Source organism: Acomys russatus, chromosome 13, assembly GCF_903995435.1.
Source record: "Acomys russatus chromosome 13, mAcoRus1.1, whole genome shotgun sequence".
Lineage (NCBI taxonomy): Eukaryota > Metazoa > Chordata > Mammalia > Rodentia > Muridae > Acomys > Acomys russatus.
The window spans coordinates 52,928,112-52,944,077 of NC_067149.1; the positions used below are offsets into that span (position 1 = coordinate 52,928,112).

The 15,966-nt window shown below is 42.3% G+C and overlaps 1 protein-coding gene across 1 annotated transcript in view; it reads left to right on the forward strand.

The window, feature by feature from the left end:
* C13H12orf4 (chromosome 13 C12orf4 homolog) overlaps positions 1 to 4,681 on the forward strand; it is a 32,727-nt gene extending 28,046 nt beyond the window's left edge. The window contains exons 11-13 of the mRNA XM_051155425.1: positions 2,672 to 2,729; positions 3,615 to 3,682; positions 4,411 to 4,681. Of these exons, the coding sequence (XP_051011382.1) occupies positions 2,672 to 2,729; positions 3,615 to 3,682; positions 4,411 to 4,503 (219 nt within the window). The 3' untranslated portion in view covers positions 4,504 to 4,681. The remainder of the gene's footprint in view (positions 1 to 2,671; positions 2,730 to 3,614; positions 3,683 to 4,410) is intronic.
* Positions 4,682 to 15,966: the final 11,285 nt, after the last annotated feature.

Sequence of the window (15,966 nt, forward strand, 5' to 3'; positions counted from 1 at the left end):
TCCATTTAGCTTTTGGTGTATCACTAAGACTTGTTGCCAGGACTTAGTCACTTTGCCGATCTGATACTGCTGCTTGTCCCACTAGGCCTGTCCCACCCACAGTATGGTCTAAAGCGTGTTCCTGGGAGTGAGCTTCTTGTGTAACTACTGCACATGCCATGACCACAAGCAGTGAGCATGTCTTCTCATGGCCTTCTGAACTTCTGCGGGCTACTCTTGTAGGTGAAGTGTGAAGTGCTCTCTCTCTCTCTCTCTCTCTCTCTCTCTCTCTCTCTCTCTCTCTCTCTCTCTCTCACACACACACACACACACACACACACAGAGAGAGAGAGAGAGAGATTTAGTGTATGTGAGTGTTGGCCTGCATGTGTATATGCGCACCATGTGCATGCTTGTCACCTGGAACTGAAGCTGCAGATGGCCGTGAGCTGGAACTTGAACCTGTGTCCTCTACAAGAACAGCAGGTGTCTTAAGTGCTGAGTCATCTGTCCATCGCCCTTAGGTACTAGCTTTTGTTTTTTGGTTTTGTTTTATTTTGTTTTGTTTTTTGAGACAGGGATTCTCTGTATTTTTGACTGTCCTGGACTTGCTTTGTAGACCAGGCTGGCCTTGTACTCACAAAGATCTGCCTGCCTCTGCCTCCCGAGTGCTGGGGTTACAAGAGTGCACCACTGCACCCAGCTTAGGTACTAGTTTTAATCAGAAAAAGTAAATGACAGAATAAAGCTGGCAAACATCTACCTTATTTATGAGATGGAATTGCTATATAGATAAATGAAAGATTTGGGGGAAATGTGTAACTGCCTAGCATTTCTTTTCAGACTCATTTTGCTAAACAACAGTGGGTTAAAATAAGTTGTGTATGACAGTATGGATCATTTGCAAATTAGACTGTGTTGTAGACTAGCTCACACTTTAGATCCATGCTGGGATCGTGAGTTGGTATTTGTTATGTCTTCTCAGTAGCATTGATGAAACTTAATTTGCAGCGTTCTGAAGAGTGTGAAGTTCTTAATTTGTCTCACAGATATTTGCTTTGGGCCATATATTAATCGCACATAAAAAGCAGCAAGGAAACATGGCGTTAGTGGATAAAATGTGATGCTCTTTGGATGAGAAGAGCAGTGAGACGCTGTGAATGCTTTCCCATATACTCCCGCTCAGCCCACTAGGTCCTCTCCGCTCAGCTGCACTGCAGCCCCCCATGGTTACCACCGCTACCGATGATGCAGGCGGTTAACACGTGCTGTATGTTGGCATTGTTCAGAGCTCTTTCCTCACAACTCACAAAGGTTTTCTGACCTTTACCTGGTGTTAATAAGTTCTTCTGTAGATTATAAAGCAAATTACTGTCAGGTGATACCGTTACATATATGTAGATGTGTAAAGGAAGCGCTTCGTTAAAATCATGTAATAATTCATTCTTCAGGCTAGTCCTCTGGGGTTTCATAAATGTTGTTTACAGTAATGTTTTAAAGTAATCAAAAAACTCAGTTATGCCTTTGATTCATGCATGTGATTTTTAGTAACTGTTTATCATAAGTAAAAATGTGTACTTAAGGAAATGAGACATTGAGTAAGAACCCACAAAAGAACTAAGCTTAAGGACAGACCCACGGAGACTCAGGACGCAGGGACCATGAGACCAAAGTGACAGATGGCTGAGTTCCAGAAACAGCCTGCTCTTCTAAAGTGTTGTAGTTATTTTCCATTAAAATGTGTTTTATGTTGTATAGCAACACAGGTTTATCATTGGGTTTCAATTAAATCCGTATTTTTAACTCACTTAATTTTAACAAACTAAATGTGAAGAAATATAATCAGCATAAGCAAAGATCTGTAGTCTCTGGTAATTTTTAAAGTATAAAATATTCTGAACTCCAAAAGTTTAAGAAACACTATAATGGCTAGGCATGGTGGCGCATGCTTTTAATCCCAGCAGTAGGGAGGCAGAGGCAGGTGGATTGCTGTGAGTTCGAGGCCAGCCTGGTCTACAAAGTGAGTCCAGGACACTATAATGAAATAACAAATATGTTTTATAGTTATGAAAGGATAACAGAATGAGAAGACAATTCTGGTGATGGTGCAAAGAAATAGACTTTAAAGTGGAGTGCTCACTAATATGCTGTGTAAAGTATAAAATGTGTGGGCATAGTCTGGTGTGTCCATGAGTGTTCTGTCCAAAGATTAAAAGTTAAAATGAAGACAATGAGTTCGTCCAACAGGCATCTGCTGTGAGCTACTTTATTTGTTTATTGCCATTACTTTTGTAATAATGTGTTATATGGTAAATTAAGCATTTTATTTCCCTTGCAGTAGTTATTGTGCAGGTCAGTTGAATTTCCCATGCTAATAGTGAATGTTTGGTGAAATCCTTGTGTCACAGGTTGACTAAGATTTCACAGATATGTTTGTTTGTTTGTTTGTTTTTTAAGTCCTCTTTGCTAGGCTCATTAAGTATAGTCTATTGGCTGGAAGTTGTATGTCTAAAAACCAAGGAAATCCAGCTGGGATGATTAGCCTGGATTTTTCCAAAATATGTCCACCCAACATTGTAGGTAAAGATCTGACATTATAAAAAATGTTTGTGATGATATGGGTTTTGTTTTTGTTTTTATATGCAATTATGTTGAAAACATATTTATGTATATGTTTTGGTTTTGTTTTTAGGAAATGACTATCCCCTGGTGCTTAAGAAGAGCAGAACTGGTGTTTAAGTGTGTCAAAGGTGAGCACAGGCTCTGCTTAGCAGCTACTGTGTCAGTCACATCCCAGCTATTGAAAGAAGAGCAAAGGAAAGAGAGAAGTTGCTTCTGTTCCTGGTGCTTCAGTCAAATATTTCATAATAGACTTTATCATTTTATCTCTTACCAGTTACAAGAAAACATAGCTCTAGTTGTCTTGAAACATAAATTACTGCAAATGGTGCTGAAACAAAATGCCTGACAAAATCAACTGAAGGAAGAAAGGTTTCTTTTGGCTCAGACTGAGGTTTACAGTCTGTCACAGTAGGGAAGACTTGGCAGCGGGAACAGAGTCTGGCCACATTGCATCTTCAGTCAAGAAACTGAGCGGTCAATGCTGGTCCTCAGGTAGCTGTCTTCTGTGTATGCAGTCTAGGACCCTAGCCCATGGAACGATGCCACCCACACTGAGAGCAGGTCATCCCACCTCAGTCAGCCCCACAGGCATGCAGAGAGTCTCCAGGGTGGTTCTAGAGCTTGTCAGATTGATGGTTCGTGTAAACCACCACAGAGGCATGCTCCTTACACACTGCAGATCCTGGCTGCTCTGGATTGCCTTTTAGTTTTTTTTTTTTTTTTTTTAAATAGAGCCATGTACTGAACTAATTTTTCATCATCTGGTTTATCTGCATTCTATGAAGGTCATGTAGGCCTTTGAAAGTGTTGACAAGACTGTTAAACCTCTCTGGCATAGAGAATGGGAGTGTGGGTCTTTATCTGTCCCAGAGGCTTAGCCTTTCCTGTGGACATGTGGCTACCTAAGAGGTCAAGACATGAGGCCCACAATTAAGTTCCCTTTCATCTTAGTAAGGGAGTTGTGGGACCCAAGGCCAGAGCTCACATCACAGCAGCCTGTTGTTCTGTTTCAGGTTTCATGATGGAGATGGCTTCGTGGGATGGAGGAATTTCTAGGACAGTGCAGTTTCTGGTACCACAGGTGTGTTATCTGAGCAGACCGCAGCCCAGCCCATCGCTGTATTGTCTCAGTAGATCCCACGTCCTCAAAGACACAGCCAAGTGTGCCATGCTAAACTCTTCTATATAACAGAGTATAGTTCCCTGACTTTAAGGGGAGAAGTATATTTGGATGCCATCCAGTCACTCGGTGTACTGTCAAGTACGTGAGCACCCACCGCTCTGCAGATCTTTAACCTCCAAACTGAACGTGACTGATTCATCTTCCCTTCTGCTATGAAGACCATAGAGGGACACAGGAAGAACAGAAGCAGATGATGCAGCCTTCCATTTCTTAAGACAGTCTCACTGTGTAGACCAGACTGGCCTCAAGAGATTTGCCTGCCCCTGCCCAGTGCTGCCCCTGCCTTGTGCTTTGATTGGGGCATGTGCTGCTACTCTCAATGATTTTTGAATTCTATTGAGAACTTAGCAAAACTAGTGAAGTTCATTTCTACTCACACTGCTGTCAACTAGGGGTTTCTCTAGTAATCAGAATCTTTACTTGGTAGAATGTAAGTTCCCAGAGGGTTGGAACCAGAAAAGCAGCCTAATCTATAGTTATGGAATTAAATCAATAATGAAAGATAATTTTTACATGTTATATTCCCTATCTAGAACAAGATCTACGTTTCAAAAGACTTTGAAAAATTGAAAATGCCAATGATGATCTAACAAGTGCAAACCTTTTCCCCTTTTTCCCTCTTACAGAGTATTTCTGAAGAAATGTTTTACCAGCTGAGTAACATGCTCCCACAGATCTTCCGGGTCTCCTCAACACTCACTCTGACCTCCAAGCACTAAAGCCTCATATACTGATGCACTGACAGAAGAGGATTTCCCAACTCTCCAGAAGAGACAACTGTGCTGGGAGCCTGTCAAGCAAAAGGTGCCCAGTGGGACTCACAGCCCAAGCCACCTGTTAAATGATGTGTACATTATCACACATTCCAGAACTGTCTGTACTGCACAGCTCAGAGAACAGCTCTCATCCAGGGCGTTTACTCAGTCCCTTCATGAAATAACACCTCCTTTTTCTACTTATGTCTCCTGTCAATGGATGGTAATGTTAAAACAGAGTGTTCATAGAATGTGGCCACTTACATTTCATTACATCTCCATGGAGACTGCCAACGTTTCCCAGGCACAAGTCCTATATGAGCTGCAAGCATAATTAGGCAAACAAGTAAAATCTTCCTTCTACTTTGTCAAGTCAGAATGTAAATATACATTGTAAGTATAAGTTTCTTGTGACAGTGTTTTGTAGCAATACAAGCACACCAGACAAATGTGCTGGCTGTCTTAGATTCTCTTGTTTCCAACTCTGGCTTCTAACCTACTCTTTCTAAGGTTGTATAAGTTAGAGGCAGAGAAGGCTTTGAATTCCTTACTGCTGTCTCACCTCCCCTCTGTGACCTTGCCCATGACTATTAATAACATTTCATGGGCTGGGAAAAGAGTGTTCTTTTCTGCCGGCCTGATGTAACTTAGTCTAAACCCGCACCTGGCATCACTATAGACCTTAGCAGCACTGACAACCAGGATCGTTTTCATTTCTCCATTCCCCTACATTCTCTGTTCACCATTCCTCTCCACCCATTTTGATGGCAGAAGCTACATTCAAATTTCTCTCTCTGGTGTTTATCCTCCCTTTTCAAAATTGGCTCTGGGGTGTTCTTTCCTCAGAGGCTGCTGGTCATGTATCCAGTATTTAAGATATTTGCTAACAGTAGTGACTACATTTTCTAAAAAGGTGTTTACAATATCACACAGATATCAACACACAGACATCTGAACACAGGCATCCACACAAAGGCATCTAAAACCAGGAATCAACACACAGGCATCTACACACGACATCCACACACCGGAATCAACACACAGACATCCACACACAGGAATCAATACACAGACATCTACACAGACATCTACACACAGACATCCACACACAGGCATCTGCACACAGACATCCATACACAGGAATCAATACACAGACATCTACACACAGACATCCACACACAGGCATCTGCACACAGGCATCCACACACAAACATCTACACACAGACATCACACATAGACATCTACACACAGACATCCACACACAGACATCCACACACAGGCATCCACACACAGACATCCACACACAGACATCCACACACAGACATCTCACATAGACATCCACACACAGACATCCACACACAGACATCCACACACAGACATCCACACACAGACATCCACACACAGGCATCCACACACAGACATCCACACACAGACATCTCACATAGACATCCACACACAGACATCCACACACAGACATCCACACACAGACATCCACACACAGACATCCACACACAGACATCCACACACAGACATCTACACACAGACATCCACACACAGACATCCACACACAGACATCCACACACAGACATCTACACACAGGCATCCACAAACAGACATCTACACACAGGCATCCACACACAGACATCTACACACAGACATCCACACACAGACATCCACACACAAATATCTACACACAGACATCACACATAGACATCTACACACAGGCATCTACACACAGACATCCACACACAGGAATCAACACACAGACATCTACACATAGACATCCACACATAGGCATCTACACACAGGCATCTGCACACAGACATCCACACATAGGCATCTATACACTGACATCTACACAAAGAGATCCATAAAAGCAGACACTTCTTCTTTCTAGGTATTATGACTCTTTAAACTGGTCAGTAAGATAGAATGTGGAGTCTTTGGTGTCATGATAAAGTGATATTTCTTGATTTCATGAAAACAAAAACAGTGTTCTCCTAGTATGCCAGAATGTCAGAACTATGAAGATGCTCTGTTGGTAGATAGAATGCCTTCCATGGAGGAATGTCTCTTGGTTTTCTAGTCAAGGAAGAGATGGAACACGTAGTCCACACTGTGACAACTAGACATTAATTTTTCCAGGTTCTTTGCCAAGGGGCTTGGTACCACATATGAAGATTCCCCATTTCCTTGAAAAACTGGTTGTTCAAGCACCATTGTTCTCATTGTAATTGATTCTGATGCAGGGCAGACAGACAGAAACCAGAGATGGACAGGTCAGGATCAAAGACTGTTTCTGTTATTAAACTGACAGTTCTAGCTGGGGTGTAGACATAGTGGAATCAATAAAAGGCATTCAGAGCCAGGGGTGTAGCTCTGTGGTAGCAGGCTTGTTTAGCATATGTGAATCCCCGCCAGGAGTGGGAGCATTCAAAAAGGCCTTAAGGTCTTTCTTCAGGTGCTACATGACTAAAGACATTTAAGAGAATGCCAGCAGCTTGAAGGTGGAGCATCCGTCTGTCAGGATGCTGGAGATGTGACATCCAAAGAAGTTTGGTGGATGCTACTGACCAGTTTTCTTTATCACCTCAAGGCTTTCTTACTAAGACACTTATAAACTGGGACTTCTACTTAATGGCAATATACAGTGCAGCTTGACCTATGGATTGAGTATCAGTTTTTCAGTTTGTGCTGTTGCATAGTATACGTTGGCAATAAGATTGGGGGAAAACGTTCTACAGTGTTATATATCAGTGATGAAAACACACACAAAATACATCACAATTGCAACTTAGACACAAATCCATGTAGTTAAATGGTGAGGATTTTAATCGTGCTATGATCAGGGGAGCCTGGAATCTTGTATTTGAGTCATGAACCAAGCCTTCTAATCGGCTTCTTTGAGGGGAGCACTTCATAAAAGATGTGTTATCTTCTGTCACTGTGATAGAGTATATGAGATAATCAGCTTAGTAAGCCATGGTCACTTGGCTCTAGTGCTTTGGCTCTGTGGTAGCACAGAACATTAAGTTGGGAGTGTGCGGTCACAGATGCCTGTTCATGCCATGGCAGATACAGAGCAAAGGAAGGAAAAAATGGGGCAAGTATTCTCAAAAGGTGCTCCAGCAGCCCTAACTTCTTTGACTAGGCCACAGCTCTAAAAATTTCTTCCACCCAGTTGTACCACATTCCACATTCAAATCATCTGCAGTTCTGATAACAGAAAGGATATCAAACATTCTGGGTGGAATTGCAGACAGTGCACTGTGTTGAGAAAGTGACATCAAGTCTTGTGTGGTGGTGGTGGTGGTGTGCTTAACACAGCACGGGTAAGGAATGTCCTGTGAACATAGTTTTCTGTTTGTATAAACAGTTGAATGTTCCTAAGATAGATGGCTGGGGTCCTCAAGGCCTTCAGACTGCTTTGGAGCTGAGGCCAGAATGCCGAGCCCGAGGCCTCCATTCCTCGTCGCTCCTCCCTGCCCTCCCCACCTGTTCCCAAGTGGAGCAAAGGAGGCTATAACCTTTCCATTGATCTACCAGTGTGGCGCCAGCTGGGGCTCAGCAGGACATTGGGACCAAAATGGAAGAAACACATGGAAAAGGAATTTCAGCAGAAGACTCTTGTTGGCCCAGGAGCTTGCAGTTCTGTTGTTGGCACAGCACGAGCCACCAATTATGTCACTTCAGTTGCCTCCACTTCTCACAGGCAGGAATCTCGTCAACACGGAAACACTCTCGTCTCCGGGGTCCTGAGAGAGAAGCCACAGAGCTGGGTACAAAGATAGCGGGGACGCTGGCTTCTCTGTGTCTTCTCTCCTGTTCCATTGTATTTCCTTGCCCCAAAGTAACCACAGCAAGGCAAAAATCATTATCATGAGTGTGAAACAGTAGTAGGATTATTTTACACTTGTCTTCAAGAAAAAAAAAAACAAAACACCATTATCTTCAGAACCATTTAAATAAATGGTTTTCTGTCTCTTAACCACTCAGCAACCTTCCTGCTAGGGTCCCCACAGAGCTCTGAAATGTGGAGGCTTAGCACACAGCTGAAATTGCTTAAGCAGTCTGTGAGATTGAAGTTCCGATTGCCGGCAGACATGGTATTATCATAAGGCTGTCTTTGTGTCATTGTCACACATACTATTATAAAATAGGTTTGTTATTATAGAATTCAAGGAAATTTTACTAAATCAGAAACTACCTAACATGTCAGTGGCACCCTAAAGCATAGCTAGTACACAGAACCCCAAATGGGCATCACAGCTGCAAACAGAAGGGTTGGGGAACAGATGAGTGTCTTCTCTTTTGAGGTTCCCTCCAGATCCAGTATGTGCGTGTGGCATCATTCTTGAAGACACACAGCTCAGGTTAGTACCACACACTTGGGGTTGCTCTAGATGTGCTTTTCCTGTTTTCCCATAGGAAAGCACTTCCTGGTACATCAGTCTCAGAGTTGACTGAACCTCATGCTACATACAGTCCATTCTCACTAATCACAGAGCCCACATTTGTGAACCTACCTACTCACTTCAGTGTTGTGGGCCTGCGAGAGTCTCTAATGGCAGAGACTGGGGAGTGGCTCAATGGGTGGAGGCTCAGGCTGGGCAGGCACGAGAACCTGAGTTGGAAGCTGGGTGTGGCTGTGCATGGGCCTTAACCCAGGGAGAGTAGAGACAAGAGGATTTCTCGGACTTGCTGGCTATTACGCTAGATCCAAGTTCAGTGAGAGACCGTGTCTCAATGGAATATGGCAGAGAATGACAGATCATTGTACCGACTGCAGGGAAATCCCTGGTATGGACAGGTGCATATGATATGGACACAACATACGGGAAGAGAGAGACAGCAGTAACAAAGGCAATAGTTTTATCAAATCCAGATTATAAACTCTGCTGGCTAGGTTTTGGTAGTGGTGGTATTTTGGTTTTTGGAGTTTGTCTGTTAGTTTTTTTGTCAAGTTGACACAGGCCAGGGTCATCTGAGAAGACTGAGCTTCAGTTGAGAAATTGCCTCTATCTGATTGGGCTGTAGGGCATTTTCTAGATTAGTCATTGATGTGGGAGGACTCAGCCCACTGTGGGTGGTGACACCCCTGAGTGTGTGGGACTGGGTTATGTAAGAAATCCAGCTGAGCAAGCCACAGAGAACAAGTCAGTAAGCAGTGTTCCTTCATGGCTTTGGCTTCGGTTCCTGCCGCCAGGTTCCTGTCTCAACTTCCCTTAATGATGGACTGTAGCCAAGTTGCTTTTGGTCTTCATGTTTATCACAGCAAAAGTAATTAATACATGTGTGGTAAAATCCCAGTGGAGTGAAATACACGACCTTTGGCAGCACTTTCAGTCACTTGTGAACATTCACAGAGGAGCAAACAAATTAGGTTGCTCAATACACACACCCCTAGTTCCTATGGGCCAAGTGACACTTTGCTACCTTGTTTCCGTTCATAATATAAAAAAAAGCTTCTTTTGTGGGCTGTTTAGTGCTGTGGCTTTTGCATTTTTGTGCTTTCAATTAGTTTGCTATTTTAAGTGGCCCAAAAGCACAGTGCTAAAGTGCTGTCCAGTGTTCCTAAGCATAAGAAAGTTGTTATCTGCCCTATGAAGACCATGTGTCAAATATGCTTTACAAAGCATGGCATAGAATGCTGGCCAAGAGTTCAATGTTAATGAATCAACAGTACATAATAAATAAAGTGAATTTAAACAGATACACCAATGAAGGTGTGTGCGATGGAAATGTGGCCAGATGCTTGTAGGAACATAATTTGGTATTTCTGTAAGAAGTAGTGGTGGGCATTCACTAATGCAGTGCTTGCAGCAACCGTGGAAGGTGAAGGTGATTTCTATGAGTAATGAGGCTCTCAGAGGCAAGGAACACATAAGAGCCATCTGTGGCCCTTTATTGTCTTAGCCAAGGTTCTCTGTCAAGAGAGCTTGACTACAGCAAATCTTATCAAAAGAAAGCATTTAACTGAAGCTTGCTTACTGTTTCAGAGCTTTAGTTCATTCTCAGCATGGGGGCATGCAGGCAGACATGGTGCTGAGGAGCTGAGTGTCCTACATCCGGATCCACAGGCAGCAGGAAGAGAAAGCCACTGAGCCTGGCTTGAGCTTTTGAACCCTCTACTCCCAGTGGCACACTTCCGTACCTTCTAATCCTTTCAAATACTGCTGCTTCTTAAACATTGACCTATATGAGCCTATGGAGCTCATTCTCATTCAAACCACCACATTTATCATACAGAAACGGACACTTAGGACTCATCACTGACACAGCCAATGGCTTCTCTCAGGAGATGTTTAGGTATCCGGCAGGAATGGTGTTGTCATAGGTAGACGAGACACGGGAAGAAAATGTATTGATTGGTATCTCTCTGTCTTTCTCCCATCCTTTCTAGAGTTCTCTCATTTTCCCTTTATAATGAATCCTCTTTTCCTGTTTGCTCATCACATTCAAAAGTCTCTAATCCAAGCAACAGTATAGCGTCAGAAATCAGGAACGTTGCCTGAAGAGCTCACAAACCTAGTTCAAAGGCTGGGTCCAATTTTTGCACTGTGGCTTGTTGTATTAGGCGTATTACCTACCCTTCTTAAGCATGCATTTTCACTGGTGAGCTGGATGGAAATTAATAATAGTATCCACCTCATTGAGTAGTTGGAAGGATCAAATATGAGCAGAGTACCTGGCATATAGTCATTCTATAAATGTTTGCTATTATCCTTCCTTCCTGCCTCCCTGCCTCCTCTTTCCTATCTGCCTTCCTGTCTGACCTTTCTCCTTTCCTTCCTTCCTCTCACTAGATAGGAGGGATACTAAGTCATTGAAAACACTATGTCCTCAAGGAGTTGGTGAAAGAACACATGGTAACTCAAAGTACCAGCCAACATATGACCAAGATAGACAACCAGTGCAGAGTAAAACACAAGAGTGCTGTGGGAGTCAAAATAGAAACATTAGCAACGCACGGCCCAAAAGAGATGTCAAATCCATTGAGAGCAATGGGCTTAGCCCTGCCTTTCTCTGGCACCAAGTGGGCATCCTCTGAAAGCCCTTGTTATTCTCAGTGGGTCAAGCCCAAATCCTCTTGGCAGGCACACAGAGCACCACCTGTGTCAGTAATGGAAAGTTTCAGATACAAAGGGTCAGTCAGGTTAGAATGTCAGGAGGAAGTCACAGGGTAGGTGACTAACTTTGTATTTGAGTAGATCAGGAAGGACTGGCATAGTTCTGTCAGGTGAACCTAAATTTTAGACATAACAATAGGATGAAGTAGTTAGGGGGTTTAAAGTCTCTCCACGTAACTGCTATAATGAAGAAGCTGTCCCGACACACAGCCCTGGCTATCTCTTGTTGGTGAGCTGATTGAATGTTTCCTGCCTTGCAGATGAGCAGCTGAAACAGGAGAATTAAGTGCTAGGGAGGAAGGGGGGTGTCCTGGGGTGAGAGCAGGAACCTAGTCCTGGACTGCTTTTTGTGTGGTGGCAAGCTGATCAGAGACTGGGTAACTGCTCTTGGTTCTTTCCAAGAGTCATCTGGATCATCTTGATGAATGCAGCATTTTCTTTTTCTTTTTAAAATTATTTTATTTTATTTACATTTGTGTTTTGCCCCATGTCTGTCTGCCTGTGTGAGGGTTGTCAGATCCTTTGGAACTGGAGTTACAGACAGTTGTGAGCTGCCATGTTGGATGCTCGGATTTGAACCCAGGTCCTTTGGAAGAGCAGCCAGTGCTCTTAACCACTGAGCCACCTCTCCAGACCCTAGTGTAGCATTTTCTGGTAGAATTTACTTTATTATAAAACGCTTCCAAAATGTAGAAAAGTTCATCGGAGTTGTCAGCCTACCTACCTACCCATGTCCACGCTTGTACACCTCACCCCTCTGTTAAACCATAATGTGCTGTGTTTGTGTAAAGGTCCCCTTTTTGCTGTGTGTTTGTTCGTGTCTTTGGTTGGCTGCTAAGGGTCTCACTGTGTAGCCAAGGCTTGCCTAGAACTCATAATCCTCCTGCCTGTACCTCACAGGTGGTAGAATTACAGATGTGCACCACCACTGCACTTGATGTTGGCCCTTTTAAAGCACACCAAGTAGCATAGATCCAGGCTGACCCTCTTCCCTCTTCCTGTATCAGATATTGATAAGCATTTATGTTTTCTGCTTCCATGGGCCACATTTGTAGTTTTTCTAGGCTCTCCTTGGTTTATTTATGAGTCTAGTCAGCCACAGATTCTGTGGACAACTGATGACCTTGGCTTGGCATTTGGGGTTGGCTGGTGGGGATATACGGCTGACTTTCTGACGTACCCAGCTTTCCTTCACTCAGTCTCATCCTTCAGTTTGATCATGTAGTGGAAGTTGGGACGAAAAAGAGAGAACTGACAGACGATTGCTTTTTACCACGTTCTGTTGATTAAAGCATGTTTTAAGAGGTGGACTAGCAGGCTCCGTTATCTGGATAATCACATGACAAAAACAAAACAAACAAACAAACAAAAAAGCCAAGAACATGAGATGAGAGAGGAACCAGTAGTTTTACATCATTGGGTTATAGCCTCTCTCCTCAGAACTGTCTCGATTTTGTCACTTCATATTCATGGGTGTGCTGTAGCAGTGGGGCGCTAGCACATGTCGCTGTGAGAAGAGGGCAGTTGAGAGCTCTGTTGTCTTCACATTACCCAGCTTGCTTTATTAAGTCCCAATGTATAATTAGGTTTAGCAGCTTTATTACTCTTGGTTGCAGCTATTTTGGATGGGGAGGGTACTGGTGAGGAATCCCAGGGCCTCACACATGCTAGGGAGGCAAGCAGTCTATCACTGAGGTTTATCCTCAGCCTGACGTGTTATTTTTGAGTACTCTGAATTTACAGGCCTATGGCCCAACTGACTTCTTCATTTATTCTATCCTTTGGCCAGGAGGACCATGAGGTTGTGTCTACTTTTGTGCCACTTTGCCCTGTGCTATAACAGCTGTGTTATATGTATGTTAGAGTCTCTCCAGGGCCTATAAGGAGGTTACTGGATTGTAGAGTATCGGCATCTTCAAATTTGGTATATATCTTCTAAATTAAACTCAAGGGATGGCACCAAATCACTCTCTTAAGAGGACGTACAATCCCATTTCACAGATCTTTGTGTGAACTAAGTAGGAGTTATGAGTTTTACTATTCTGAGGATACAAAACCGTATTCCCTGATAGTCAGCTTTGCATTTCTCTGGGTTCTGGTGAGCCAAGCAGCACAAAACATGCTTATTGGGCACTTAGAAATCTTTACTTCTGAGGATTGACGAGTGAGTCTTTGGGACTTATTTTTTCTTGGAGGGTGTTGGTCTAATTGCCTTTATTACCACTTTTCTGTATCTGGAAGGTTAAGTTTTGTAATTATCCTTGCAAATCCCTCTTCATAAGTTATGTGTTGTTTTTCCAGTTTATGCTACATTTTGTTTTTCACAGAGGTTTTACATTTTAGTGAGCTATATTTTACCATTTCCTTACAGTCTAAATTCTGTCTTAGTTAAGATATTTTTTATTATACCCAGGATGATAGACATTTTCTCATGTGTTTCCCTAATGACGTTTAACATCTTTTTTTTTTTTTTTTTTTTTTTTTTTTTTTTTTTTTACTGTACAGCTCTTTAAAACATCTGATATTTCCCATTACATATTTTGAGTTATGCATCCCATTATATTTGGGTCCAGGAAGAGGATTTAGACAAGCTATTGTGGCTAAATGTTGTCTAGAACTGATGAACTTCTGTCTTTAGGTTCAGAAAAAGGTAGAAACCCAAAAAGAAAATAAAACCTAAATCTACAAGTAGATCCTTTATGATAAAACTTAAAGAAATATCTCTAAAAAGTTGTATTAAATCAAATAAAGTATGGTGATTTCTGAGTAATAGGTTGAACAGTAATGACATCTTCTCATATAGACACCAGAAAACAATCAATTTTCAGACAGACAACAGCTTACATTTTACCTAGCTAGGCAGCCATTCTGTTTCTCCCCGTCAACTCTGTTTAGGGCTACCTATGACCTTTGGACAACTTATGTTATTTCTTTGAATCTCGGTTGACAAGTCTACAAGGTATGATTACTATCTTTTCCTGTCCTCTGTTTCATAGAACCACAGAAGGGTAAAACATATATGAAAATGCTTTACAAATATGAAGTTACAAAATAATGGATTTAATTCTTCAGAGCAGAGATATTTTAATCTAAGGATCTCCATATCTTTGTGGGGATAGGGCAAAACATGTGTGGGTAGAAGAAAGAATAGAAATATGCATTAAATAAATATTCATTGAATGTCTGTTGGGTACTATGTAAAAAATTACATAATGATGAATAAGGCAGGTAGAAGAAACATGGACATATTTTACCTCCATCTAGAAGAGACATATTAAATTAATAAATGGTTACATATATAATGATAAGTTATGACCTATCACATGAGAAAATAACAGAAGTAATGTAATTGATATGAGGATATGGGGAAATGGCATTTAATCTAAGACCTAAAATATTTCTAGTGACTATCCAATGAATAGAAGATGCTTTCTTATACCAAGGAAGAAAAATGAGACAAGGAGCAAAGAAAAGCAAGAAATAAGCAGCCACAGGATAGACACAACTGAGTAGGGAAAGACCCCTGGCATCTGTCTAGAAAAATAAAAAGGGATATTCAAGCAAAGTACCAAGGGAATCTCAGGAAGGAGCCACTGGGTGACACCCCTTACACTGTTTATGAATCTTGTGCTTGTCCCAGGGCTGCACCAACATGAGTCTTCCTAAACACCCTGCCAAAGGTGTTCAGACCTGAGCCAATGGGATAGGCCACCACCAGACTCCAGATTCTACTGAATGGCACATACATGATATAGATTCAGGTGACACTGAAATCATTGAAACTTCCAGCATTGAAACTAGAAATGCATGGCCTGAAACAAACTTGGTTGATTTGGAGAAAAGGCCCCATTCCCCAGTGGACTGAATCAAAGCCTGTAGTCTTATAAAGCTCTAGGCCAGGCATCTTTAACAAATTGTATTGGGGAAACTAGATATCGACATGTAGAAGAATGGAACCCAAGCATTCTCTCTTATCCTTTATACAAATCAGTCTCAAGTAGATCCAAAGACATGAACTGTTAGAGGTGAAATTCTGAAGTTTCTAGTAGAGAGCAAAAGGTCACCTCAAGATATAGGCTTGTGTAAGGACTTCCTAGACAGGAATCTGGTTGCCCAGGAAATAAAGCCAACAGTCACCAAGGGGAACTTTGCGGCATTAAAAAGCATCTGTACTGCAAAGGAAACTGTTAATTGTCACAAGAGGCAGCCTACAGAATAGGAGCAAAATCTTTGCCAGGTGTACCTCTGACAGAGGAGTAATGTCTTCAATACACAAACAACTCAAAGAACTAAACAC